General features: G+C 44.9%; 1 protein-coding gene across 2 annotated transcripts; it reads right to left on the reverse strand.

The window, feature by feature from the left end:
* On the reverse strand, nucleotides 1-24,040 carry LOC311129672 (uncharacterized protein). Of its 2 annotated transcripts, XM_084162059.1 has the most exons (7): nucleotides 23,849-24,040; nucleotides 11,093-11,290; nucleotides 10,868-10,897; nucleotides 2,428-2,616; nucleotides 479-520; nucleotides 287-359; nucleotides 1-204 (listed from the first exon to the last, which is right to left on the reverse strand). In XM_084162059.1, the coding sequence occupies exons 1-7, from the start codon at nucleotides 23,913-23,915 to the stop codon at nucleotides 141-143; spliced, it is 663 nt and encodes a 220-aa protein (XP_084018185.1). In that variant the 5' UTR covers nucleotides 23,916-24,040; the 3' UTR covers nucleotides 1-140. The 2 variants fall into 2 exon arrangements, with proteins under 2 accessions (XP_084018185.1, XP_084018186.1); XM_084162060.1 differs by lacking the exon at nucleotides 10,868-10,897.
* Nucleotides 24,041-25,695: the final 1,655 nt, after the last annotated feature.

Genomic DNA, 25,695 nt, shown 5'->3' on the forward strand with positions numbered 1-25,695 from the left:
TACGGCCCTGCTCACATACACACACACATGGTCCACGTCTTGTCCAGTCCAAGGTCATTGTTCACCCACCATCAGACTGATGCACCTTTGTCCTTTCTAAGTGGCTGCTGTTTGTCCATCAGGGCACTAAGGGGTGTGGCTCATGTCACAACATTCATTTGCACAATTTCATATTGTGTTGGCGACAGATCAAACCGCTGCATCCTGCCATAAGGGAGAGAGTGTTAGGAATTAAACAGAGACATCATTAGACCCCCTTCCCCACAAGGAAACCAGCCAATCTTACCCTTTCTTTCTCCAAAACATTAGTACTCCAATCGCTGCAACCAGCAATATTGTTACCACCACAACGCCTACACCTAGGATTTCCATTCAATGGGAACAAGAGAGAGAAACAAAACCATCAGGAGAAAGGACTCAGACTTCCTTTCTCAGACTTACCTCCCTCCATGTAATCTCTGTGTGGTAGCCTACTCACCTGCATGTATGACTGTAGCATAAATCTTCTCAGTGCTTCTACCTGAGAGTGAGAGAGATAGAAATACTGTATAAGAAAGTAAAATCTTGAGAGAGAGAGAGATTCATGAGTGTGGTAATAATGGTCAAAGAATGTTGCCAGGAAATGGTTGTAGTGAGTGTGTAGTTAGCATACACATGCCAGGGGAGATCAGTGGGAGTGAAGCCAGCAGGCAGAGGTACACAGGCAGTTTTCTCTAAAGACTAGCATTGTCTAGCACAGCGGTTCCAAAACTAGGGGTCACTATACATGTCGGACATAATGTTCTGTCTCACGATTCCCGAGCATGAAACGGCACAGGGTATGTTCAGTGTGCTGAGTGGCTATATTGACGAAAAACAGATTCCATGGATCGAATGGTGAGCTTTGCACAGATGGTGGGACGGTGGGCAGGCCTCTGCACTGTAGTTATGAATGTCTCCCTCTGCCATATGGATGCATTGTACCATACACCAAGAGCATCTGGCGGGAAAAGACCTGAGCACAGAGCTCGGAGATATACTACAGCAGGTAACTTCAATTGTAAACTACATCAAACCACATCCACTGCGCGCACACCTGTTCGAAAAACTATGTGGAGATATGGGATCAGAGCATGACAATGTTCTAATTTAACACAGAGGCTAAGTGGTTATGGAGAGGAGTGTTGGAAATATTTTTCGCATTGAGAGAATAACTGTTGTCATTCACAATGGATGTAAAAAAAAACAGACTTGGTTGACTTTCTGTGTAATGAAAAGAAAATGTGTCTCCTTGCCTATGTAACAAATACATTTGGGAAACTGAACGAACTGAACACAAGCATGCTGGGTGGGGAAACAAAAAAACATTCTACAGATGACTGACCGAATCAGTGGATTCAGAGGAAAGACTTCTTATTGGAGAGTCTTTCAAAAGCCAACCATGCCCCCTTCCCTCGGCGGTGCATGTTTCCCACATGAGTGATGACTGCTCACCTTCAACGCTTGGAAGAGCACTTTCGGACCTACTTCCCAATCCGTTTGACTGTGATTCTGGCTCAGTTGACATGCCGGTAAGTGAAATCGAACAGCTGATCGAGCTGTCATGTGACCAAAAGCATTCACGGGTCACTACGGAAGAGTTTTGGTTCCTGCCGTCTTCCTCTGAGCATTAATGCCGTGTTCAAAACAAATGGGAACTTGGAAATCTCCGACTTACGACTTCAGTGCGTTCAAGACAACTGGGAACTCGGATAAGAACAAGCTCCGACTGGGAAAAATCGCTTTGAACTATCATCCAATTCGGGAACTCGGGCCTCTTTCTAGAGCTCCACCTTTCCGACCTGAAGATCACTGACGTCATGATTTCACCCTGTATATTTCCAGGTTCCCAGTTGTCTTGAAAGCACCATAAAACTCATGCCACCCTTCGCCAGCTCATATCTGTGTGAAGCTGGATTCCGTGCTCTCGTTGGATGTGACAGCAGAGATTAGGGGCGCACTATCGACCACACCCCTGACTTTGAGAAGCTCCGACACTACATGCATCAAGCACACCCATCTCATTAGTGGCAGTGAGATAAAATACATTATGTCAGACTAATTTGCAATTGACTGCCATAGCCCCACATTAAAAGTATGTGATGGTGAGTTGAGAAAACAATCAGAAATACTGTTAGAATGTTTTTCAATTGGCTGTCATAGCCCCAAATAAAAAAGTAACATTGTCTGTTAATTACATTTTAATTACATTTTTTTCACATGGTTGGGGCCATGAGAATTTTCAGAAATCAAAATGGGGTCGTGGGCCAAAAATGTCTGGTCTAGCATGAACAACAAAGAACAGTACACCAGAATGGACCATTACCCAACACAGATCTTTAAATAAATGCAACAAAAATGTATCTGTACTATTCAGTAGAGTGATATACTATGGACAAGTATCCTCACCGCCAACTGGATCCTCACTGGAAGTTGGGGCTCTGTTGGAGACACAGTGACTCTCTGATGGAGAAACAGTCTTCGTGGAGACAGAGGTCACCGCACTGGACTTATCCACTGGTACTGATGTGATGTCATCGATGATGATGGTTGTCACTGTAACCGTAGTCTTGACATCTTGGGTCTCTGTGACAGGATCTAGGGTTAAGGGGTAACAGTTTTAACTGACCTGTCCAACCATACCTCTCATAGAGGCACATGGGACATTTATCATTAACATATAGAGAGTAAAAAGTCAGCAATTGATGAAAATTGGGAGGGACATACCCATCTATAATAGTAATAGCCTGGATACAGCCCTTAGCCGTGGTATATTGGCCATATACCACAACCCCCCGAGGTGCCTTATTGCTATTATAAACTGGTTACCAATGTAATTAGAGCAGTAAAAATAAATGTTTTGTCAATACCCGTGGAATATGGTCTGATATACCACGTCTGTCAGCCAATCAGCATTCAGAGCTCGAACCACCCAGTTTATAATAACTAATTTACCGCATGGTGATGTCACCAGGCAGGCCAAAACGCCATCTCACCAAAACAGGCTGACATTTCAGACGGCTTTTCAAACAGCTCCTACACTAAAAGGGCATTATCATCATTTTCACAGTATTATTCCAACCTAGTGAGGACATATATACACTACCAGTCAAAGGTTTGGACACACCTACTAATTTTTACATTGTAGAATAATAGTGTCAAAAGACATCAAAACTATGAAATAACACATATGGAATCATGTAGTAACAAACAAGTGTTATACAAATCAAAATATATTTAATATATTCTTCAAATAGCCACCCTTTGGCTTGATGACAGCTTTACACACTCTTGGCATTCTCTCAACCAGCTTCACGAGGTAGTCACCTGGAATGCATTTCAATTAACAGGTGTGCCTTCTTAAAAGTTAATTTGTTGAATTTCTTTCCTTCTTAATGCGTTTGAGACAATCAGTTGTGTTGTGACAAGGTAGGGGTGGTATACAGAAGTATCAAGGCTCAGGAGAAGACCCAGATGCAGACAGTTCGAAGTAACAAAAGTTTATTACAAAAACAGGAGGCAGGCAAACGACAGGTCTAGGGCAGGCAGAGGTCAGTAATCCAGAGCAGAGTCCGAAAGGTATAGAACGGCAGGCAGGCTCAGGGTCAGGGCAGGCAGAATGGTCAAAACCGGGAAACTAGAAAACAGGGACTAGAGAAAAAACAGGAGTACGGGAAAAACGCTGGTATGCTTGACAAGACAAGACGGACAGGCAACAGACAAACGGAGAACACAAATGCACTGGGGATAATGGAGAAGATGGGCGACACCTGGAGGGGGGTGGAGACAAGCACAAAGACAGGTGAAACAGATCAGGGTGTGACAGTACCCCCACCCTCTACGGATGCCACCTGGCGTCCTACCTGGGCACATACCTGGTTGACCGGGGTGTCAGCGGTGGAACTCAGCGATGAGGCCTGGGTCCAGGATGTTTCTAGCGGGGACCCAGCACCTCTACTCCGGGCCATAACCCTCCCAGTCAACCAGGTACTGGAATCCCCTGCTCCGCGGTCTAACCTTTAGGTGGCGCCTCATCGTGTACGCAGGTTGGCCATCGGTGAGATGGGGGAGAGGGGTGGGCCTGGAAATAGGAGACAAAGGGCTGTGAGACATAGGTTTAATCCTAGATACATGAAAAGTAGGATGTATACGGAGGGTACAGGGCAAAAGAAGAAGAACAGCAGAGGGGCTAAGAACCTTGGAGATGGGGAAAGGGCCGATAAAATGGGGAGAAAGTTTGCGGGACTCCACCCGGAGGGGCAGATCTCGAGTGGACAGCCATACCATCTGCCCAAGACGATACCAGGGAGCCCGGGTTCGGTGGCGGTCCGCCTGTTGTCAATACCGGGTCGGCGACAGCGGCGGACGAACATCTGGGCCGAGGGTATGCCGACCTTTTCCTCCGGGAAGAGCGGGGGCTGATAACCCAGGGAACACTCAAAAGGCGAGAGACCAGTGGCAGAGCAGGGGAGGGTGTTGCGGGCGTACTCAACCCACACGAGTTGCTGGCTCCAGTTGGTGGGGTTGGTGGAGACAAGGCAGCGAAGAGTCGTCTCCAGGTCCTGATTGGCTCGCTCCGACTGGCCATTAGACTGAGGGTGGAACCCGGAGGACAGGCTGGCAGACGACCCAATGAGCGTGCAGAACGCCTTACAGAACCGGGACGAGAACTGAGGTAGCTTGGGGAGAAGAACGAAATGGGCAGCTTTGGAAAACCAATACACTACTGTCAGGATGACGGTGTTGCCATCAGACGGGGGGAGACCAGTGATGAAGTCCAGGGACATGTGAGACCAGGGACGGTGAGGGACAGGAAGTGGTTAAAGGAGACCAGCCGGAGCTTGCCGAGGAGTCTTGTTCTTCGCACAGATCGTGCAGGCGGCGACAAATGCAGAGATGTCAGGGACCATGGTAGGCCACCAAAAGCGTTGTCGCACAAAGGCCAGGGTCCGATGGGAGCCCGGGTAGCAGGCAAGCCTGGAGGAGTGGGTCCACTCCAGGACCGAGGGGTGGACAGCGTCAGGAACAAACATCCAGTTATGCAGACAGGGGGGAAGCCAGGGTGCATTAACTCCGGATAAAGTGGCGATAAAAGTTGGCAAATCCCAGGAAACGTTGCAGCTAACTCTGGATGTAGGCTGGGGCCAATCCACCCACCGTTCTCACCTTTCCAGGATCCATCTGTACATTCCCCACAGCGATGATGTAACCAAGGAAGTGGATGTTGGAGCGATGGAATTCGTACTTCTCCGCTTTCACAAAAAGCTGGTTCTCCAGGAGGCGCTGGAGGACCTGTCGGACGTGGAGCAAGTGTTCTTGGGCTGAGCGGGAGAAAACAAGGATGTCGTCGAGGTAGACGAAGATGAACCAGTTCAACATGTCGCGGAGAACGTCATTAACCAGGGCCTGGAACACAGCTGGAGCGTTGGTTAGACCAAATGGCATGACCAGATATTCGTTGTGACCGCTGGCTGTGTTGAAGGCAGTCTTCCACTCGTCCCCTTCCCGTATCCGCACCAGGTGGTCCAACTTGGAGAAAATGGTGTCCCCCTGGATCGGCTTGAAGGCTGAGGCGATGAGTGGTAGCGGTTCTTAAGCGTGATGTCATTGAGGCCTGGTACTCTGCGGGAATGGCGGAGAGGTCCGGGGCAACTTCTATAGCCCCCAGGAAGATGTCCCAGGGCAGGCTGCATCGACTTCAGGCAATGGGCGTGAGAGAACGGGCTCCAGCCCATGATGGCACCAGCAGTCCAGTCGATGAGGGAATTGTATCGCTGGAGCCAAGAGAATACCAATACCACGGGAACCTGGTGAGACTTAATTAGCATGAATTGGATAGCCTCACTGTGGTTCCCTGACACTCGTTGGTTGATGGGAGTGGTATTGTGGGTGACCCGGCCTATAGAACACCCGTCCAGCGCTCTAACGTCCATGGGAATGGAGAGTGGCTGAGTGGGGATGCCCAGCTCGGACGCCAGGGTAGCGTCCATAAAACTCTCATCGGCCCCAGAGTTGATGAATACCCGGAGAGATTTCGACTGGTTCCCCCACAGCAGGATGGCATGGAGAGGGGTGTGAGTAAGGGGAGAGGAAAAGTTATCCGTATGGCCCACCAGAGTACTCGCTCCTACCGGTGAGCCTGGTCTTTTAGTGGACAGGAGGACACGAAATGGCCAGTAGTCCCGCAATACAGGCAACTCTTCGTGTGAAGCCTGTGCAAACGTTCGGCTGGAGACAGCCTAGCTCTGCCTAGTTGAATCGGCTCGGAAAGAGGTGAATTGGCAGACTTCGGAGACTCTCGGGGGAACTCGGGTTCTCTCGGAAACGGAGACGTCGAGGACTTCCGGGATGCCTCGGAGGCGAGGTGGAATCCTTGGGCGGGTGACTGGAATCGGACCTCCTCTCCTTCCTACATTCCCGTAACTGCCCATCGATCTGGATGGTCAAGGCGATGAGCGAGTCGAGATCCGTCGGTAGTTCCCGGGCTGCTCGTCCTTAACTTCCTCCGATAATCCGTGCAGGAACGTGTCGAACAGCGATTCCAGGTTCCAGGCACTCTCAGCTGCCAACATGCGGAAAGCCACCCCATAGTCTGCCACACTGCGGTAGTCTTGCCAAAGCTGGAGTAACTTCCGGGCAGCCTCTCTCCCGGACAATGGAGAATCGAAAACCTTCTTCACCTCCGCCACAAACTCCTCCAGACTGAATCATACTGCCATAGCCCAGGCGAGAGCGACATCAGCGTGATGAGGTACGCTATCTTCGAGCAGTCCGAGGGGAAGGAGGAGGGTTGACGCTCAAAGATGAGAGAACACTGAGCAAGGGGGGTTGGGGTAAGGGGGGAGGGGGTAGAAGGATTTCTTTATCCTATCCCAGGTATTCCTTAAAGAGGTGGGGTTTCAAATGTCTCCGGAAGGTGGTGAGTGACTCCGCTGTCCTGGCGTCGTGAGGGAGCTTGTTCCACCATTGGGGTGCCAGAGCAGCGAACAGTTTTGACTGGGCTGAGCGGGAACTATGCTTCCGCAGAGGTAGGGGAGCCAGCAGGCCAGAGGTGGATGAACGCAGTGCCCTCGTTTGGGGCAGGCAGAGGTCAGTAATCCATAGCAGAGTCACAAGGTACAGAACGGCAGGCATGCTCAGGGTCAGGGCAGGCAGAATGGTCAAAACCGGGAAACTAGAAAAAAGGGACTAGAGAAAAAACTGGAGTAAGGGAAAACTGCTGGTAGGCTTGATGAGACAAGACGAACTGGCAACAGACAAACAGAGAACACAGGTATAAATGCACTGGGGATAATGGGGAAGAGGTAGGGGAGCCAGCAGGCCAGAGGTGGATGAACGCAGTGCCCTCGTTTGGGTGTAGGGACTGATCAGAGCCTGAAGGTACGGAGGTGCCGTTCCCCTCACAGCTCCGTAGGCAAGCACCATGGTCTTGTAGCAGATGCGAGCTTCAACTGGAAGCCAGTGGAGTGTGCGGAGGAGCGGGGTGACGTGAGAGAACTTGGGAAGGTTGAACACCAGATGGGCTGCGGCATTCTGGATGAGTTGTAGGGGTTTAATGGCACAGGCAGGGAGCCCAGCCAACAGCGAGTTGCAGTAATCCAGACGGGAGATGACAAGTGCCTGGATTAGGACCTGCGCCGCTTCCTGTGTAAGGCAGGGTCGTACTCTCCGAATGTTGTAGAGCATGAACCTACAGGATCGGGTCACCGCCTTGATGTTAGCGGATAACGACAGGGTGTTGTCCAGGGTCACGCCAAGGCTCTTCGCACTCTGGGAGGAGGACACAACGGTGTGGTCAACCGTGATGGCGAGATCATGGAACAGGCAGTCCTTCCCCGGGAGGAAGAGCAGCTCCGTCTTGCCAAGGTTCAGCTTGAGGTGGTGATCCGTCATCCATACTGATATGTCTGCCAGACATGCAGAGATGCGATTCGCCACCTGGTTATCAGAAGGGGGAAAGGAGAAGATTAGTTGTGTGTCGTCAGCGTAGCAATGATAGGAGAGGCCATGTGAGGATATGACAGAGCCAAGTGACTTGGTGTATAGCGAGAATAGGAGAGGGCCTAGAACTGAGCCCTGGGGGACACCAGTGGTGAGAGCACGTGGTGCGGAGACAGCTTCTCGCCACGCCACTTGGTAGGAGCGACCGGTCAGGTAGGACGCAATCCAAGAGTGAGCCGCGCCGGAGATGCCCAGCTCGGAGAGGGTGGAGAGGAGGATCTGATGGTTCACAGTATCAAAGGCAGCAGACAGGTCTAGAAGGACAAGAGCAGAGGAGAGAGAGTTAGCTTTAGCAGTGCGGAGAGCCTCCGTGACACAGAGAAGAGCAGTCTCAGTTGAATGACCAGTCTTGAAACCTGACTGGTTTGGATCAAGAAGGTCATTCTGAGAGAGATAGCAAGAGAGTTGGCTAAAGACGGCACGCTCAATAGTTTTGGAGAGAAAAGAAAGAAGGGATACTGGTCTGTAGTTGTTGACATCAGAGGGATCGAGTGTTGGTTTATTGAGAAGGGGTGCAACAGGTCTAGGGCAGGCAGAGGTCAGTAATCCATAGCAGAGTCACAAGGTACAGAACGGCAGGCATGCTCAGGGTCAGGGCAGGCAGAATGGTCAAAACCGGGAAACTAGAAAAAAGGGACTAGAGAAAAAACAGGAGTAAGGGAAAACTGCTGGTAGGCTTGATGAGACAAGACGAACTGGCAACAGACAGAGAACACAGGTATAAATGCACTGGGGATAATGGGGAAGATGGGCGACACCTGGAGGGGGGTGGAGACAAGCACAAAGACAGGTAAAACAGATCAGGGTGTGACAGAGAAGATAGCCCTATTTGGTAAAAGACCAAGTCCATATTATGGCAAGAACAGCTCAAATAAGCAAAGAGAAATGACAGTCCATCATTACTTTAAGACATGAAGGTCAGTCAATACGGAACATTTCAAGAACTTTGAAAGTTTCTTCAAGTGCAGTTGCAAAAACCATCAAGCGCTATGATGAAACTGGCTCTCATGAGGACCGCCACAGGAATGGAAGACCCAGAGTTACCTCTGCTGCAGAAGTTCATTAGAGTTACCAGCCTCAGAAATTGCAGCCCAAATAAATGCTTCACAGAGTTCAAATAACAGACACATCTCAACGTCAACTGTTCAGAGGATACTGTGTGAATCAGGCCTTCATGGTCGTATTGCTGAAAAGAAACCACTACTAAAGGACACCAATAAGAAGAAGAGACTTGCTTGGGCCAAGAAACACGAGGAATGGACATTAGACCGGTGGAAATGTGTCATTTGGTCTAGATTTTTGGTTCCAACCGCCGTGTCTTTGTGAGACGAGATGTGGGTGAACGGATGACCTCTGCATGTGTATTTCCCACCATGAAGCATGGAAGAGGTGTTATGGTGTGTGGGTGCTTTGCTTGTGACAGTGTCTGTGATTTATTTAGAATTCAAGGCACACTTAACCAGCATGGCTACCACAGCATTCTGCAGCGATATGCCATCCCATCTGGTTGGAGCTTAGTGGGACTATCATTTGTTTTTCAAAAGGACAATGACCCAACACACCTCCAGGCTGTGTAAGGGCTATTTTACCAAGAAGGAGAGCGATGGAGTGCTGCATCAGATAAGCTGGCCTCCACAATCCCCCGACCTCAACCAAATGTAGATGGTTTGGGATGAGTCGGACCGCAGAGTGAAGGAAAAGCTGCCAACATGTGCTCAGCATATGTGGGAACTCCTTCAAGACTGTTGGAAAAGGATTCCAGGTGAAGCTGGTTGAGAGAATGTGAAGAGTGTGCAAAGCTGTCATCAAGGCAAAGGGTGGCTATTTGAAGAATCTCAAATATAAAATATATTTTGATTTGTTTAACACTTTTTTGGTTACTACATGATTCCATATGTGTTATTTCATAGTTTTGGTGTCTTCACTATTATTCTAGAATGTAGAAAATAGTAAAAATAAAGAAAAACCCTTGAATGAGTAGGTGTTCTAAAACTTTTGACCGTTAGTATATATATATATACATATATATATATATATATATATATATATTTATATAATACTTTTTTCCCCACTTTGACAGAGTATTTTGTGTAGATTTTTGACAAACAATGACAATTAACAGTAACAGAATTTTTTTGGGAAAAAGTCCAAGTGTGAATACTTTCTGAAGGCACTGTAGGTCCCAGCCCAAGTCAAACAAACGCCTGCACGCACTGTGGGGTTGGGCACAGAAACAGCTCAAATCACAGAGAGAATCAAATTGTGTACCCAGACGGTTGATAACTACAGTCTGATCAATGTCAGTGTTTCCCAAACTTGGTCCTCGGGACCCCAAGGGGTGCACGTTTTGTTTTTTTGCCATAGCACTACACAGCTGATTCAAATAATCAACTAATCATCACGTGTTGAATCGCTGTGTAGTGTTAGGGCAAAAACCAAAACGTGCAACCCTTGGGGTCCCGAGGACCAAGTTTGGGAAACGCTGCCTTAGGTGCATTGGCAATGTACAGAATGTTCCATACAATGTGCCTTTCCATATACTGTATCAAACAGATCACGTACCGAAAAGGATAGGACAGAAAGTGAAAGTAGTGGCGATGGATGACAAGAAGAGGAAAGGAGAGAGGATATTATTAATGTAGACTCAAGGGGCGTTCAGTTATTATTAGTCTGATGGCTGCTGGCTTTAATCTCACTTATCTCCCCTGACATGAAACGCACTACAAACATTTCCTGCCATCACGCTTTGGCCATTATTAACAACATTCATGAATCTCTCTTTTTCTCTCTCTGGCAGACAGACAGACATACAGGCAGGTAGGCAGGCATGCAGACAGGCAATACTCACGTTCTATTGTAGTTGGAATAGATGGGTCAGCTGGAATAAGCATGCGAGAATCAGCCAGACAATACACACTTTTGTTCCAAATATCTAGTCTCATACCTGCTCTTTATATGTAAATGATATGCATTACACATATAGTCTATAGTTATTGCATAATTGGAATACCTGATCTTATAGGTGTGGTTTGTCTGTCTCAATGTGTCATAGGTGGGTAGTGTGCCTACTTACGAATGCATATCAGTGTTGGGCGTGTCCACTGAAGCTTCTGATCAGTCAGTTTGCACCTGATGAGATTGGAGGTCCCCGCCTTCCTCACATAGCCATCCACACACTGGTAGCGCAGAGAGACGTTTTCTTGATAACCGTTTTCTTGATAACCGTTCAGGGGCTTGGTGAGATTAAACTGAGACGGGGGTGGGCACACGTCTGAGGGGTGATGAGAAGGTGATTAGGTAAATAAGGTGTGTTCCCATAATACTGGGCTGGAACCAAAGCCTCAGTGGTGCAGTCGTGATTTGTACATTTTGGGGGACCAATTCTGTCTGGGTAGGATTTGTTTTATTGATAATGCATTTTCTGCATCTGTATAAAGCCCCATTGCAGAATAAAAAAAAAAATCTCAATATCAAATTACTTCTGCTTAACAATTAAGTACATACTGTAATAGTTGTCCATTAAAATTGTCAAAAAGAAACAAAAATAGCTTTTTAGCAAAACACTATTTGTCAAGCAAAAATTGTGCTAGGACTGTCTGGGAGTGGTCAGAGTGGGGAGGGAAGGGGACCTAAGCAGTGCATTAACCACAATGTGGCTGTCACGACTTCCTCCGAAGATGCCACCTCTCCTTGTTCGGGGAGGCTTCGGCTTTTGTCGTCACCGGCCTTCTAGCCACTGCCGCTCCTCATCTCATCATTCCATTTGTTTTGTCTTGTTTATTACACACATCTGGTTCATATCCCATCATCAGTACCTGTATAAGTGTTCCCTCTGCCCCCTTGTATTTGTGTGTGATTGTTTATTGTGGAGGATAGAGAAGTTCAGTGGAGCTCCGTGTATTTTGTATCGCCGGGATATTTCCCCATGTGCCTTGTATTTTCCAGTGCGCCTGTTTTGTGCACTGGAGTGTTTTGACGCATTACTGCGTAACTCTGTGTTTCAGAATAAATCCTGTTATTCTGTGATTTACCCTCCTGCGCCTGTCTCCTTCGAAATCACCTCCACCTGGAGGGACCTAATGGGAGGGATATGTCATCTGAAAATTAGCTGTTATTGGCAGAGAAGTTTCGAACTCCCTTTTGTTATTGGTCAACTAACTTATACCACCTGGTGATGTCACCAGGCAAGCCAAAACTCCATCCATGCAAAACTTGCTGATTAGAAGGTCCTGTAACTATTACATTTCACATTATGATAGATTAATTATTAATGACTAATTATTACACCCTGAAACTGTGTATAATGTGTTAGAAATGTGTGAGTGTAGGACCAGTAAAGGCTATGGCATTGAGCCACTATTTAGCAATGTGAGTAAGAGTTAGGCCAGACAACAAAGACAACTGAGAAACTAAGATAAAGAGGCCTCCCAATTTAGGGAGGGGAGAAACTGTTATGAAAACATGGTGCAGAATATTGTGAGAACGGCAATAACTGAGTAAAGCAGGGAGTAGGATATGTGTGTGTGTGTGTGTATGTATGTGTGTATGCATGTGTGTATATGTGTGTGAACTGAAGGTCAGTAGAGCAGTTTTAGAGTGGAAAACTACAGCCCGCCTACAGAGGGAAGGGATTTATTTTTTGTATGACTTATGCGTATAAAAGATGGACTCTGAAATTGTGATGGCAGAATTCTCAATGAATAAATATCTCTGACTATGCAGACCGGGACTCTGGCCGTTACTTAAATCCCAAAAGACTTACAACCTTTTGGGAGACGCACAGAGACACTAAAATAGTTTGTTAAATAATTCACATAACAGCTTGGTCCTTCTGAGCCGGACTCCAATACCCTGTTTCTGTCATTCCAGGTAACTCTGAAAACCGTCGACGGGCGAATGATACATTCGTAAATAGAAAGTCCTGCCCTTTGACATTAAGGGTTAAAACAGGCCAGAGGACACCTGATTAATGACAGAGACGGTGACGGAATCCAAACCTACATTGAATCTCGGCTGCAAGGATAAGGTCAGTAGTCTTTATTCATTACTTGGTGAAATTGATTTGAGAACTTGCTAAAATATTGAAAAGTAGCAAATTGATCAATGCGTGGCCATTTTAAGTGAAACGTAGGGGACTGTCAGGAATTATCAAGATTACATTGTGAGGATAGACTCCTCCGTAGAGTAGGAGATAATTCTGGGGGACTAGTCAACCTGTTGGTGGGTCCGTAACGATTCACGGTAATAGGCCATTACCAAAAGAAACTACCCGGTGTTGAAATAGAAGGAACTATTAAAAGTACACCTATGGGATGGAACCTGTAAGAGATTATTGAACAGTCAACAAATAATCCGGGTTAAACAAATACAAAAAGTACACCAGAAGGAATTTAAATAGCATGTGTGAGAAATAGAATATTAGTAAAGTCAAAAGTCACAAACAACTGTAGATTTTGCTGTAACTCTATCCGTTCTGGAGCCTTATAAACTCCAGGTTACCGATATAACACCAATAATCATGTAAGGTTGTATACGTGTGAGACCTAATGCTTGCTCAAAAGTCACATGAATAATTCCAGGTGGTTGTATAGAGGAGGGAGAACCCATTCCTGTTGTATGAGACTGTCAGGAATTATCAAGATTACATTATGGGGATCAATCCCTCTGTAAAAGTATGAGATAATTCTGGGGGACTAGTCAAGATTACATATACAGGAAGGGGTGATTCAAGGTGTTGTTGTGTGAAGCTATTTTGAATTACTTGTTAAATTGACTTGTTATATAGAAGAGGTGGCTAAGGGATTTTTAACAGTACCAACCATGGGGGGGCAAATCCTCACAAGAGGTCCCAGAATTTACTGGGGATGAGAAATACTTAATGTAATTAAAATGGAATCCAGGGATAGAAGAAATCTCCATTATGTAACCAGGTGGGGGGAGAGGTATGGTTTTGAGGGACGTCTAGACGCAGATAAACTCGAATCCATGCTTAAACAGATACATAAGGTGTGTAAAGGAGAAATAAGCAGTGAGAGAGAGAGAGAGAGTAGGAGGGGGCCAGTACCCACTGATAGCCTTACCTAATCTATTGGCGGGGAATGAAAGGGGCCCCAGCAACCTTAGATGTATACAGTAATAATAATAATATGCCATTTAGCAGACAGGCCATGAACACAGAGGACGTGGCCAGAGTAGTAGAAGGAATGACCCACCCCAAAACAGGAATAGTAAGGTTTGGGCTGCCGTTAGAGGGCAGTGGGTTTCAGGGGATGCCCAGAGGACACTTTTGCCATGGGCCGATCACGGAGAGTATGTTGGGAAAATAACTGAATTGTGTAATAGCCTCAGAGAGACATGCAATCCATCATGAGCAGAATAACAGACAGGACAGAGCCAAGAAAGAAGAGGATGATGCAGAGTAACTAATTGCCACTCTGGGAGAGATGGCGGGTAGAACTAGAAACTTAGGAGAGAGAGGAGATAAGGCAGGAAAGAGTGAAGGCCACGGGGGGGGAGAATAGGGGCTTTAACTGTAACAAGGGAGGGCACTTCGCCAAAGAATGTGAGGTCCTGTGTAAATACTGTGGCAAGATAGGCCATAACTTTTCCCGCTGCAAACATAAAGGAGAGGGCAAGAAGGGAAACCGGGGAGAGAAAAGAGAGAAAAGAGAGAAGAGAGAGAGAGAGAAGTCCATCCCCCAGCTTTGAGCGTGAGGAAGATAAGGCGTGACTAGTCCTTGAGGGAGAAATAGTAGACTCTAGTGGGGGGAAGACTAAGGAACCCTTTGATCCAAATTGTGAGGTGTTTGAATTGGCTACTATTGACTTATCACTTCAACAGGAACAGAAACCTTATTTGACATTGACAGTAATGGGTATGAAAATTAAATTCCTTTGTGATACGGGAGCCTGCAGGACAGCAATCTGTGCAACAGACAAGCCAGATGGAGTCAGGATTGATGGGGAGAAAATCATAGTGCGATCTGCCTCTGGTCATCAATTTATTGAAAGGTTATCAGCCCCAATAACCCTAAAACATGACCAATCAGGATGAGAGGCAACCATACCCATCCTGATATCTAAGCTGTGTCGGGTAAATTTACTAGGACGTGATGTAATGACTAAATTGAATGTGGCTGTCATTTCCGCTGAGAGGGGAATGAAAGTACACATAGTCAGAGACAATATGGTGGTCTGTGGGGAAGGGGAGCCATGTTATTGGTATAGGCAAGAATTGTTAAGGGGGGTAATAATTGGAACTTGCTGATGATGTAGTACCAGGCCCCACTAAAATGTCCCCCGATGACCTACACTGTACTCTCTGGTATAACAAACACCCAGGTCCAGATGCAATATATGAGGAAGCATTATTTAAAACCACAGAAAGGACTATAGCCTTGAAATGGTTTCACTATGACAACACCCACGCAGTAGTGGAGGTGGAACTAGGGCCCCAAAGTCAGAGACTGTTCAGGGAAATATGGAGCCCACATGTGTCCCTAGCAAAGGAGCCAGCAGAGGACTGGAAAGACATGGGCCAGTGGGTATCCAAGGGTAAGAGGATCACTGATTGGGTCAATATTGTGAGTGGCGATCAACACAGCCCATCCACAGATAGTACATTTAGATGAGAATAGCAGATGCTGAGGAGAGGAATACCTGTTGACAGAACAACAGGAGTCAGACTTAAAATAAGTTCCAGAGCATTTGTGGTCCCGGGGTCCAGCATACGTAGGATTAATAAAAGGGGTAATTCCAGTACAGGTGATACCCAAATCTAATCATAGGCCGTATCAGAAGCAATACCCTATGAAACCAGAAGCAATAAAAGGTTTGCAGTTTACCAAGAGCAGATTGTGAGGGTCCTTGAGGGAGGGCCAATTCTCGGGGAGATAGTGAGGCCAGAAACAAAGGTGCAGTGTCCTGGAAATCACAGTCTGTTTTTTTATTTTTTCAGTTCTGCTGGGAGTACATTGGATGATGGGGTTTTGTGTTGAATTAGAGACAGTGAGACTATTAGTCAATACCTAGGAGAGAAGAGAGGTTACGGTAGCAAAGACAGACAAGAAGGAAATGGTAATAGTGGAGACAGGAGTGAGTGGAAGTGTTACAATTGTGACAAAACGGGACATTTTGCTAGAGAATGTGAGGAACCGTGTAGTTACTGTGCAAGGAAAGGGCACCAGTTAAGAAACTGTAGGCAGAAGGGGAAGAGAGAAATCAGGAGTCCTCATGACCTGGCTGTTTGGTTGTTGTTTTTTAATTGGGGTTTTCAAATAAAAAACAACACACCTAGTATGATGTTTATAAAGCCTTGTTGTTTCAATTTTGGGGGGTTTTCAGCAGGTCAAGGGCGATAGGTCTTAGAGGAGCACACACAGTGAATTTTATGGAGTTTTTTAGGTTTTGGCTGAGTTTGGGATATATATGATTTCTTATGAGAATGAATGTCATGAGGACTAATGAACACTTGGGATAAGTAACATTTATGAAATATTTAGAATAATGGTAATGTTTGGTATACTATGGGATGGAATTTCAATTGCCTCTGAACTCTGTTTTAACTTTCTGGTGTTAATTAATCATCCACACTGGTAAATTCTAAAGGCATGAGAGGAGGACTTTAAGATAGTTTATTTTACCAATAAATAAAAATAAGGGATGGCAATTGGATGATAAATTACCAATATTACCTAAGTGATTGTTAGGTAGGTGATAATATTGACACGTGGGCAGTGACATGTGTCAAAAGGAGGGATGGATGGTAGAACAGATTAGACAACACTTTGTTGCACATGGGATTACTAATTATTTAAAAAATAATAATAATAACAAAAAAAACTTTTGTTCAAGATGTGTTATCTGTGCTCAAAATAATCACCAGGGCAGACAAAGGGCACCTCAGGGTGAGTATCCTCCGACTAAGTACCCTTTCCAGCAATTGGAAATTGATTTTATAGAGTTATCACGGAGTGAAGGGAAGAAATTTAGAGTAACCCCAGATAAAGATGGGTTATCCCCCTTTGAGAAAGTGTTTGGAAGACCTTACAGAATGCCACAGTTGGCAGGACCAGACAGGCAGACATAGAACTAGAGAGCACCCTAGCAGAACACGTGAGAAGGTAGTTTATTAACCACACCTGTATGTCAGAGGTTTTGTGCCCCACAGGTGAACTAAAGGAGAAGGTGACCCACTCTATCTAACCAGGAGACTGGGTGTGGATCCAGTCCCTAAAGAAGAAAAACTGGAAGCAGCCCCGTTGGGAAGGTCTATATCAGGTCCTGTTGGTGACGGCCTTCGCTGTAAGAATCGCCGAAAGATCCACCTTGGTGCATGTCACTCACTGCAAAAAGGTAAACCCAGTTACCCCTGACGAACAAACACAGAGTTAGGAGAAAGAACCGATCACCACTAGGGCTCGGGGGTTGGCTCCTTAACGAAGATTCCCTTACCCTGTCTGATCATCCCTGTGTGAGTTCGATAGAAGGTAAAGCAATGGGTTGGCCTCTGGCGTCTGACATGTTCTCAGGGCGAGGGTGGGGATTCACAGGTCTCCTGACGGTAGGTAGCTGTCTGATTGTGGGGGCCATATTCCTAACACACTCAAACCTTCCTGATCTGCCAGAAGTAGTAGTTAACCTAACAACAAGTTGATAAAATAATACCTTAACACAGTCTATGAAGGCATAGGAGACAACTAGACGTAGGAAAGGGGAAGTACTAGGGACTGTAGGGAAGGACATCACCATATGTATGTAGTTGCTCATACCAAGCGGGGGGGGGGGGGGGGGATATGTCAATCTCCATACACAGTTTAAGGACAGGTGTAGTATTGTGAAAGTAGGGAATTACCAGAAATGGCAGTGCGACCCATATAAGGGTAGGTACTGTCTGAAAGTCTGAATTACGCTAAAACAGGTTACAGACCTGAACAAGTGAGATATCCTCTTCAACTGGGGCACCCTATATTGTAAACCTCTCTGAGGGAGGTAGTCAGACCGGGGCTGTGGTGAAGGAGTCTTGTAGTAACTTGCACTATCTGTATCCCCCGATAACAAAGTCACCCCGACCTAGGTTGCCTCCGTTTGAAGTCTCAGGGGATTCTTATTGTTTTTCTAGGACTAGTAAGATAGGATACAGGGTTGGGCATCTTAGCTCCTGCTCCCACACAGAGAATGTCACAACTAAAGAGACCATGACTAATCTCTCCTCTTTGTTGCAGCCAGAGGATTTTAGGAACCAAAACCAGGCCCGTGCTGACATCTGATGGTTGTGTGGTGATAACAGATTGTGAACTCACCTACATACGCAAACAATCAAACGTGTCAGAGACTGGTGAGTTGTCACGTAGAAAGTAGGACCTCCTTCCGGGATCCTTTGATGAAAGGATATATATTGATGGGATAGCAGTACCTCGAGGGGTTCCAGAACAATTTAAAGCTAGGAATCAGATCGCAGCTGGGTTTGAATCAAGTATTTTCTGGTGGTCAACAATTAATAAAAACGTAGATTGGATAAATTATAAAGATTTATAAACCACACTCGTGATGCAATAAAGGGATTAGCTGAGCAGACAGCGGCAACTAGCTTAATGACATGGCAGAATAGAATAGCTTTAGATATGCTTTTGGCTGAGCGGTGCGGAGTTTGTGTTCTGTTTGGATCTATGTGCTGTACTTTCATCCCCAACAATACAGCACCGGACGGGTCCGTGACCAAAGCGCTTCAGGGACTCACCACGCTGGCGAACGAACTGGCTGAGAACTCTGGTATTGATAGCTCCCTAAACGATGGTGAGATACGGCCCAATCCCGGACTCCGACCTAAGGAATGAAGGATATGACCTACCAGGCTTGGTGGAGGACGACGACGATCCAGATAATTTGAGACTGGATGTTTTCCTAGAACTATAAATCTCTAGTTTAAAAGTTATTGTAATGATCTTTTGTGTATTAAAGTCTCGTTTTAAGGATGATGTACTAGTTACCATTGCTAAAAAGTAACGTTACGCTTTTAATCATGGGGTAACACTGATGAACCTGTAATGTTTTTATATGCAAACCAACTTATATACTTCAATGAGTGTGATTCATTTCTATAACAACATATATTTTGTATGTGTGTAATATTTAGTCAAAGGGTGGAATTGATAGATTAATTATTAATGACTAATTATTACACCCTGAAACTGTGTATAATGTGTTAGAAATGTGTGAGTGTAGGACCAGTAAAGGCTATGGCATTGAGCCACTATTTAGCAATGTGAGTAAGAGTTAGGCCAGACAACAAAGACAACTGAGAAACTAAGATAAAGAGGCCTCCCAATTTAGGGAGGGGAGAAACTGTTATGAAAACATGGTGCAGAATATTGTGAGAACGGCAATAACTGAGTAAAGCAGGGAGTAGGATATGTGTGTGTGTGTGTGTATGTATGTGTGTATGCATGTGTGTATATGTGTGTGAACTGAAGGTCAGTAGAGCAGTTTTAGAGTGGAAAACTACAGCCCGCCTACAGAGGGAAGGGATTTATTTTTGTATGACTTATGCGTATAAAAGATGGACTCTGAAATTGTGATGGCAGAATTCTCAATGAATAAATATCTCTGACTATGCAGACCGGGACTCTGGCCGTTACTTAAATCCCAAAAGACTTACAACCTTTTGGGAGACGCACAGAGACACTAAAATAGTTTGTTAAATAATTCACATAACACATTATCACAAAATAATTAACACTTTTACAATGTTAGTTTCTTCTGTTGTTCCATAATATAATACAGAATACAGAAGAAGAAAAAATGTGAGTGCACTGGGCCTTTAACAAGGTTTGCCATGACTCATGGTCTCTCTGGAAGGTTAGTAGAAAACATAGTACGAGAGGAAAGATACGTTTGAGTAGTGTTTTAAGGACAATATAAGCAAGACAATAGGGGTGAAAATGCTTAACTATTACATTTCAGAGATACTTTAAAAGAGCCTTCATTGGGTTGGCCCACAGATGTGGCAGGTTCCTGTCATGTCAAATAGTGCCCCGTGCTAAATAGTGTTCACCCCATGCTTCACAATGGGCTATAACAGGGTCACACAGTGTGTTTTTTGTTAGTCTTCAAAATCTTCATGGTATCAAAAGTATAAAATCACACACATATGGTTATTGATGCAAATTGAAGAAGACACCTGTACCATGTCAGATATTGAGTTGAAATGTATTTAAGTCTGAGTTTACATCCCAATATTACACTTTAATATACAACGCAGAAGCTCAAAACATAAAAACCCCTAGTTTGTTTTTGAGGTGTACATGAAGAGTACTATTCAAAGATGCTCTGTTGGTCAATATTCCCCTTCGGTCAATCCCTATAATCTTGTCAACATATGCAAGAAAACAGATATATTATACCAATCTGTATGTATAGGCTTTTATCCATAACAAGTCCCAGGCATTGTATCTTCTGTTTCTGTAGCATGAAGCCACTTGATGTACAAGTACACCCCCTAATCTGTCACAAGGCCTTACCCCCAATCCATCTCCTTAATGCTGTGTGCGAAGCAGAGAGGCATCAGGTTCCATTTATAGTCTTTGGTAGGACTCACCCAGGGCTCAAACTCCCAACCTTGCAATCTCAGGGCGGACACTTCAACCACAAGGCCACTGAGGTGGTTCCAGGTGTCTTATATATTTCAAAAATCTCTCCTAAATGTATATTTAAAACAAATCTTTCTATCCATTTATATAACTTATATCAGAGTATATTATGTCCAAAATAACATTATTTGATTATAGACAAGAAATGTTTCATGTTTTCATGAGTGTTTGAGTTTAGGTCCATAACTGGCCTCTGTCTGCTTAGACTGCTTTCAAGGTAAGGACATTGTTTCTTTCAGCATTTCTTAAACTTATTTGTGCCAGGGACCGGTAATTAGGCCTTCTTCCTCTGGGGACCATTTGGGTAAAGAATAATTGCCCATCGCTTTTTTTTATTAAAAACACATTTTTCTTTATATCTACTACCCTAAGCTATAATTGATTTAAGATAGTAATAACATGGACAATCAAGCTATTTGATTATCTATTTTAGGACACCTGGTAGTATCTGAAACAAATGTGTAAAAATTATTTGATGAAACTTTTCAATTTGGCCTTACTGCCATTACGTCAACAAATGCATTAAATAACACACAAACACACTGAGTGTACAAAACATTATTGAGTTGCGCCCCCTTTTGGGGGGGCATGGACTCTACAAGGTGTCGAAAGCATTCCACAGCGAAGCCGGCCCATGTTGACTCCAATGCTTCCCACAGTTGTGTCAAGTTGGCTGGATGTCCTTTGGGTGGAGGACCATTCTTGATATACACGGGAAACTGTTAAGCATGAAAAACCCAGCAGCGTTGCAGTTCTTCACACACTAAAACCGGTGTACCTGACACCTACTACCATACCCCGTTCAAAGGCACTTAAATCTGTTGTCTTGCCCATTTACCCTGTGAATGGCACATATTCACAATCCATGTCTCAGTTGACTCAAGGTTTAAAATCCTTCTTTAACCCATCTCCTCCCCTTCATCAACACTGATTGGAGTGGATTTAACAAGTGACATCAATAAGGGATCATAGCTTTCACCTGGATTCACCTAGACAGTCTATGTCATGGTTCCATGTAGAACCCTTTCGCCAGAGGGTTCTACATGGAACCAAAAGGTGTTCTACCTGGAACCAAAAAGGGTTCTCCTATGGGGACAGCCGAATAACCCTTTTTTCAAAGTGTATGAGAGAATGATAGTTCTACCTGGAACCAAAAGGGTTCTACCTGGAACCAAAAAGGGTTCTTCAAATGGTTATCCTATGGCGACAGCCAAAGAACCCTTTTAGGTTCTAGATAACACCTTTTAAGAGTGGTGTACAATCTATGCGGATGGCAGCCCCCAACAGGTGAGTAGCATCCTCAACAACACACACACACACCAAATAACCATTAATGAATAAATGACAGAAAGAAAAACACATAATATGCTTATTATTCAGTGTGAAATAAATCAATAAATAGTAAGGAAGGGATAAAATGCTGACGTTCTGTACATTACCTTGGAATTATACAACGAATGGGTCTAATCCTGGATGCCGATTAGTTAAAACCGCATTCCAGCCGGTGTCTATTCCACAAGATACCATCGGCTAAATCTAGGACGTTGAAATGCCTATTTACTCTGTTCCATCTGACTGCGCAATCCACTGTCTCATCAGCTCAGCCAGGCAATTTATACTGAAATGTAAACGCAACATGTAAAGTGTCCCATGTTTCATGAGCTGAAATAAAAGATCACAGAAAAAGATCCCAGAAATGTTCCATACGCACAAAAAGCTTTTTCTCTAAAATGTTGTGCAGAAATGTGTTTACATTTATGTCATTTAGCAGACGCTCTTATCCAGAGCAACTTACAGTTAGTGAGTGCATACATTTTCATACTGGCCCCCTGTGGGAATCGAACCCACAACCCTGGCGTTGCAAATGCCATGCTCTACCAACTGAGCTACAGAGGGCCTGTACCTCCCTGTTAGTGAGCGTTTCTCCTTTGCCAAGATAATCCATCCACCTGACAGGTATGGCATATCAAGAAGCTGATTAAACAGCATGATCATTACACAGGTGCACCTTGTGCTGGGGACAATAAAAGGCCACTCTAAAATGTGCAGTTTTGTCACACAACACAATACCTCCGATTTTTTGAGGGAGCGTGCTATTGGCATGCTGACTGCAGGCAGACCCGTCGCCAGACCTCAGTCTTAAGGGGGGCATATGAAATGCATGGGAGGGCAGGGCACAATTATTATTAGCATACAGTACGTATATTTAATAATAAATTCCCTCAAGTGGGGGGGGGGGCACAAGCATTTTTGGGGGCGGGTCCGGCCCCCTATGGCCCGCCCCTAGCGACGGGTGTGACTGCAGGAATGTCCACCAGAGCTGTTGCCAGATAATTTAATGTTAATTTTTCTACCATAAGCCGCCTCCAATGTTATTTTTAGAGAATTTGGCAGTATGTCCAGCCTGCCTCACAACCGCAGACCACGTGTAATCACGCCAGCCTAGGCCCTCCACATCCAGCTTCTTCACCTGTGGGATCGTCTGAGACCAGCCACCAGACAGCTATTTTTGTTCAGTTTTTATACTAGGTCTACACTGTAAAACAAATCTAGACATTATCTCCCATTTCTTTTAGACTAACATTTGGTTAAATGTTATTTCTACCGGTAAATTTGTGTTTATAGTATTGTTTTCTTTGGTAACTGTGGTATAAGTGGGATAAACAGTTTAAACAAACGCAACTGAATAAACGTTGCTGTTATTCTGGCTGCAGAGCGCAGCTAGTTGCCTAGCTAGCAGCAAGCAAGGGATACCAACGTTGCAACTGAGCACGGCACCGGAACATAAAGAACGAACGACTCGCGCCCATATATATCGAACTCATCGAACGAACGACTGGGTCGCGTATTTAGCTAGCAAAATAATTTGCTGCTAGCAAACCTGCCTATTTGACAACCGAATAAAAATATATCAATTGCTGAAAACAGCTGGTCAAAATAGAAACGTGGGAGGATCCATCTCGAACTAACAACCAAAATATGAGAAAGTATGAATTCGCTTATAAAAATTTAATACCAACGGAAAAACAAATATTTCTACCGGTAAATGTGTGCTTTCATATTGTTTTCTTTGGTATAAGCGGGATAAACTCCGCCGTTCTGTAAAACACCTTGGGAAAATGAACTCCGCAAAGGGATTACGTTTATCCCTTACCTAATTGTAACAGACAAAATGTACTTACCTCGCCTGACAGTACCGAGTCGACACACGTTGATGATAAGAAGGAGGGAAATGAGACGCAGCTGCATGACCCTGTCGCCTGCTATTCCAATGTTAAATCAAGGACACTCTTTCAAGTCTCTTTGATGATGAACTGAGCCACAGGAAAATAATATGTATTGTATAACTTTTTATGTGGTCTGTGATAACGCCGGAATCTGTAGCTCCCACTTTGGTCCTTTCACTTTCATTCTCAGTCATTTAAGTCTACGGCTGCAACCTGGACTCAGGGGTACACGTAACATAGTAAATGTAACTCTTCAGTATTAAAAATAGTATGATATGTTACGTTTCCTATAGTATGTATTAATTTGTGAATGTCCATCCATTTTGAATGATATGTTACGATTTGCAATTCGTACAATATGTTACGAATTTGCAATACATATCCCGAGTGGCGCAGCGGTCTAAGGCACTGATCTTAATGCTATAGGCATCACTACATACCCTGGTTCGATCCCGGGCTGTATCACAACCGGCAGTGATCGGGAATCCCATAGTACAGCGCACAATTGGCCCAGCATCGTCCTGATTAGGGGAGGGTTTGGCAGGGGTAGGCCGTGATTGTAAATAAGAATTTGTTATTAACTGACTTGCCTTGTTAAAAAAAGTATATGTTTTACTGTTGCTAACGTTACCTAGGGATTAATGCCCTGTGTACACTAGCACGTGGTACCGCGCGGTTTAACACCGCTTCCCATTCACTTTAAATGGAAGGAAAGCGGTGAGAAGCGGAGAGGGCGGGGGACCGTCGGGCGGTGAGAAAGTGGCGTGGGAGACGGTTAAAAAGTTAACGATTTCCCAACTTTATGTAAATCACCAGCGGCGACCGCTCCCACGCCACTATTCTCCATGGTTGGTCCACTTGCCTATTCTTTGAAGGTGGAAGGAGCCACAGTTATACACCTGAGCCTGCTTACTGCACAACACAATCCGATTAATATATGAGTGTGTAGGTGTGGGTTATAGGGTGTCTAATTGTTCTAAATGATTTCAATATGGGTGACTCTTAAAAGAGAATGTTTTGTTTTTGTACAGACATCACCCTTACCTGAATAGCACCCTCACCTGAGAAGTAGAAATCAAAAGGAGAGAAACTGGGAATTAATAACTGCAGTTGACATAGCTAATTAAATGGAGGAATACTCTAATTGCAATGTGGATGGCTCTTAAAAGAGCATTTGGTTGTGCATAGTGTAGTCTATGGTGTTGCCAGGGAACAGCACCCTCTTCGAAGAAGTAGGAGGTGAAGATCTCCCGCACATGGATTGCCTCCCGTGCTGCGTTGTTGGCCCCCATCCTTGAAACATCCTGCAGAGCAGCAGACCTCTCCTCTGGCACACAGCAGCGAGCTGCAGATCCCCTCCTGGTCCTCGTGTCCATCCTGATGAAGTTATGCAGGACACAGGTAGCCTTCACACACCTGAATTTCCCCAGGAGGCAGTCCCAGATGGCCCTGGTCACCCAACCTTGCAGTGCCCTACACGGTATGTAGGCAATAGTTTTGAAGGAATCTCCAGTTACACGGTATCTGTAGGAATATGGAAGAATGTCATTATTAGACTTTTACATCACCAGGTCAATGTGGATTACTAAAGTATAATATCCCTTATAACAAAGCATGATAACATTGGATAGACAGATGCATGTGCATGTGTAGCATGTGACAACAGCAGGATCATATCAAGGATAGCATCACAAATTAATACATAAATACCACTTGAAGCTTGATGATGAATTGATCATTTGAATCAGCTGTGTAGTGCTAAGGCAAAAACAAAAAAAGTAGTGAGTAGTTGCAAAGCTGCT

Source organism: Coregonus lavaretus (assembly GCF_964263955.1).
Source record: "Coregonus lavaretus genome assembly, chromosome: 5".
NCBI lineage: Eukaryota > Metazoa > Chordata > Actinopteri > Salmoniformes > Salmonidae > Coregonus > Coregonus lavaretus.

Bases quoted from the DNA above. Each gene is read 5' to 3' on its own strand.
- LOC311129672 (XM_084162059.1), bottom strand. From the start codon at position 23,915: ATGCAGCTGCGTCTCATTTCCCTCCTTCTTATCATCAACGTGTGTCGA. The intron at 10,898-11,092 runs GTAAGTAGGCAC...TGCTTATTCCAG, and splicing joins CCCAACACTGATATGCATTC to CTGACCCATCTATTCCAACT. The intron at 2,617-10,867 runs GTGAGTATTGCC...CCTTAACCCTAG, and splicing joins TATTCCAACTACAATAGAAC to ATCCTGTCACAGAGACCCAA.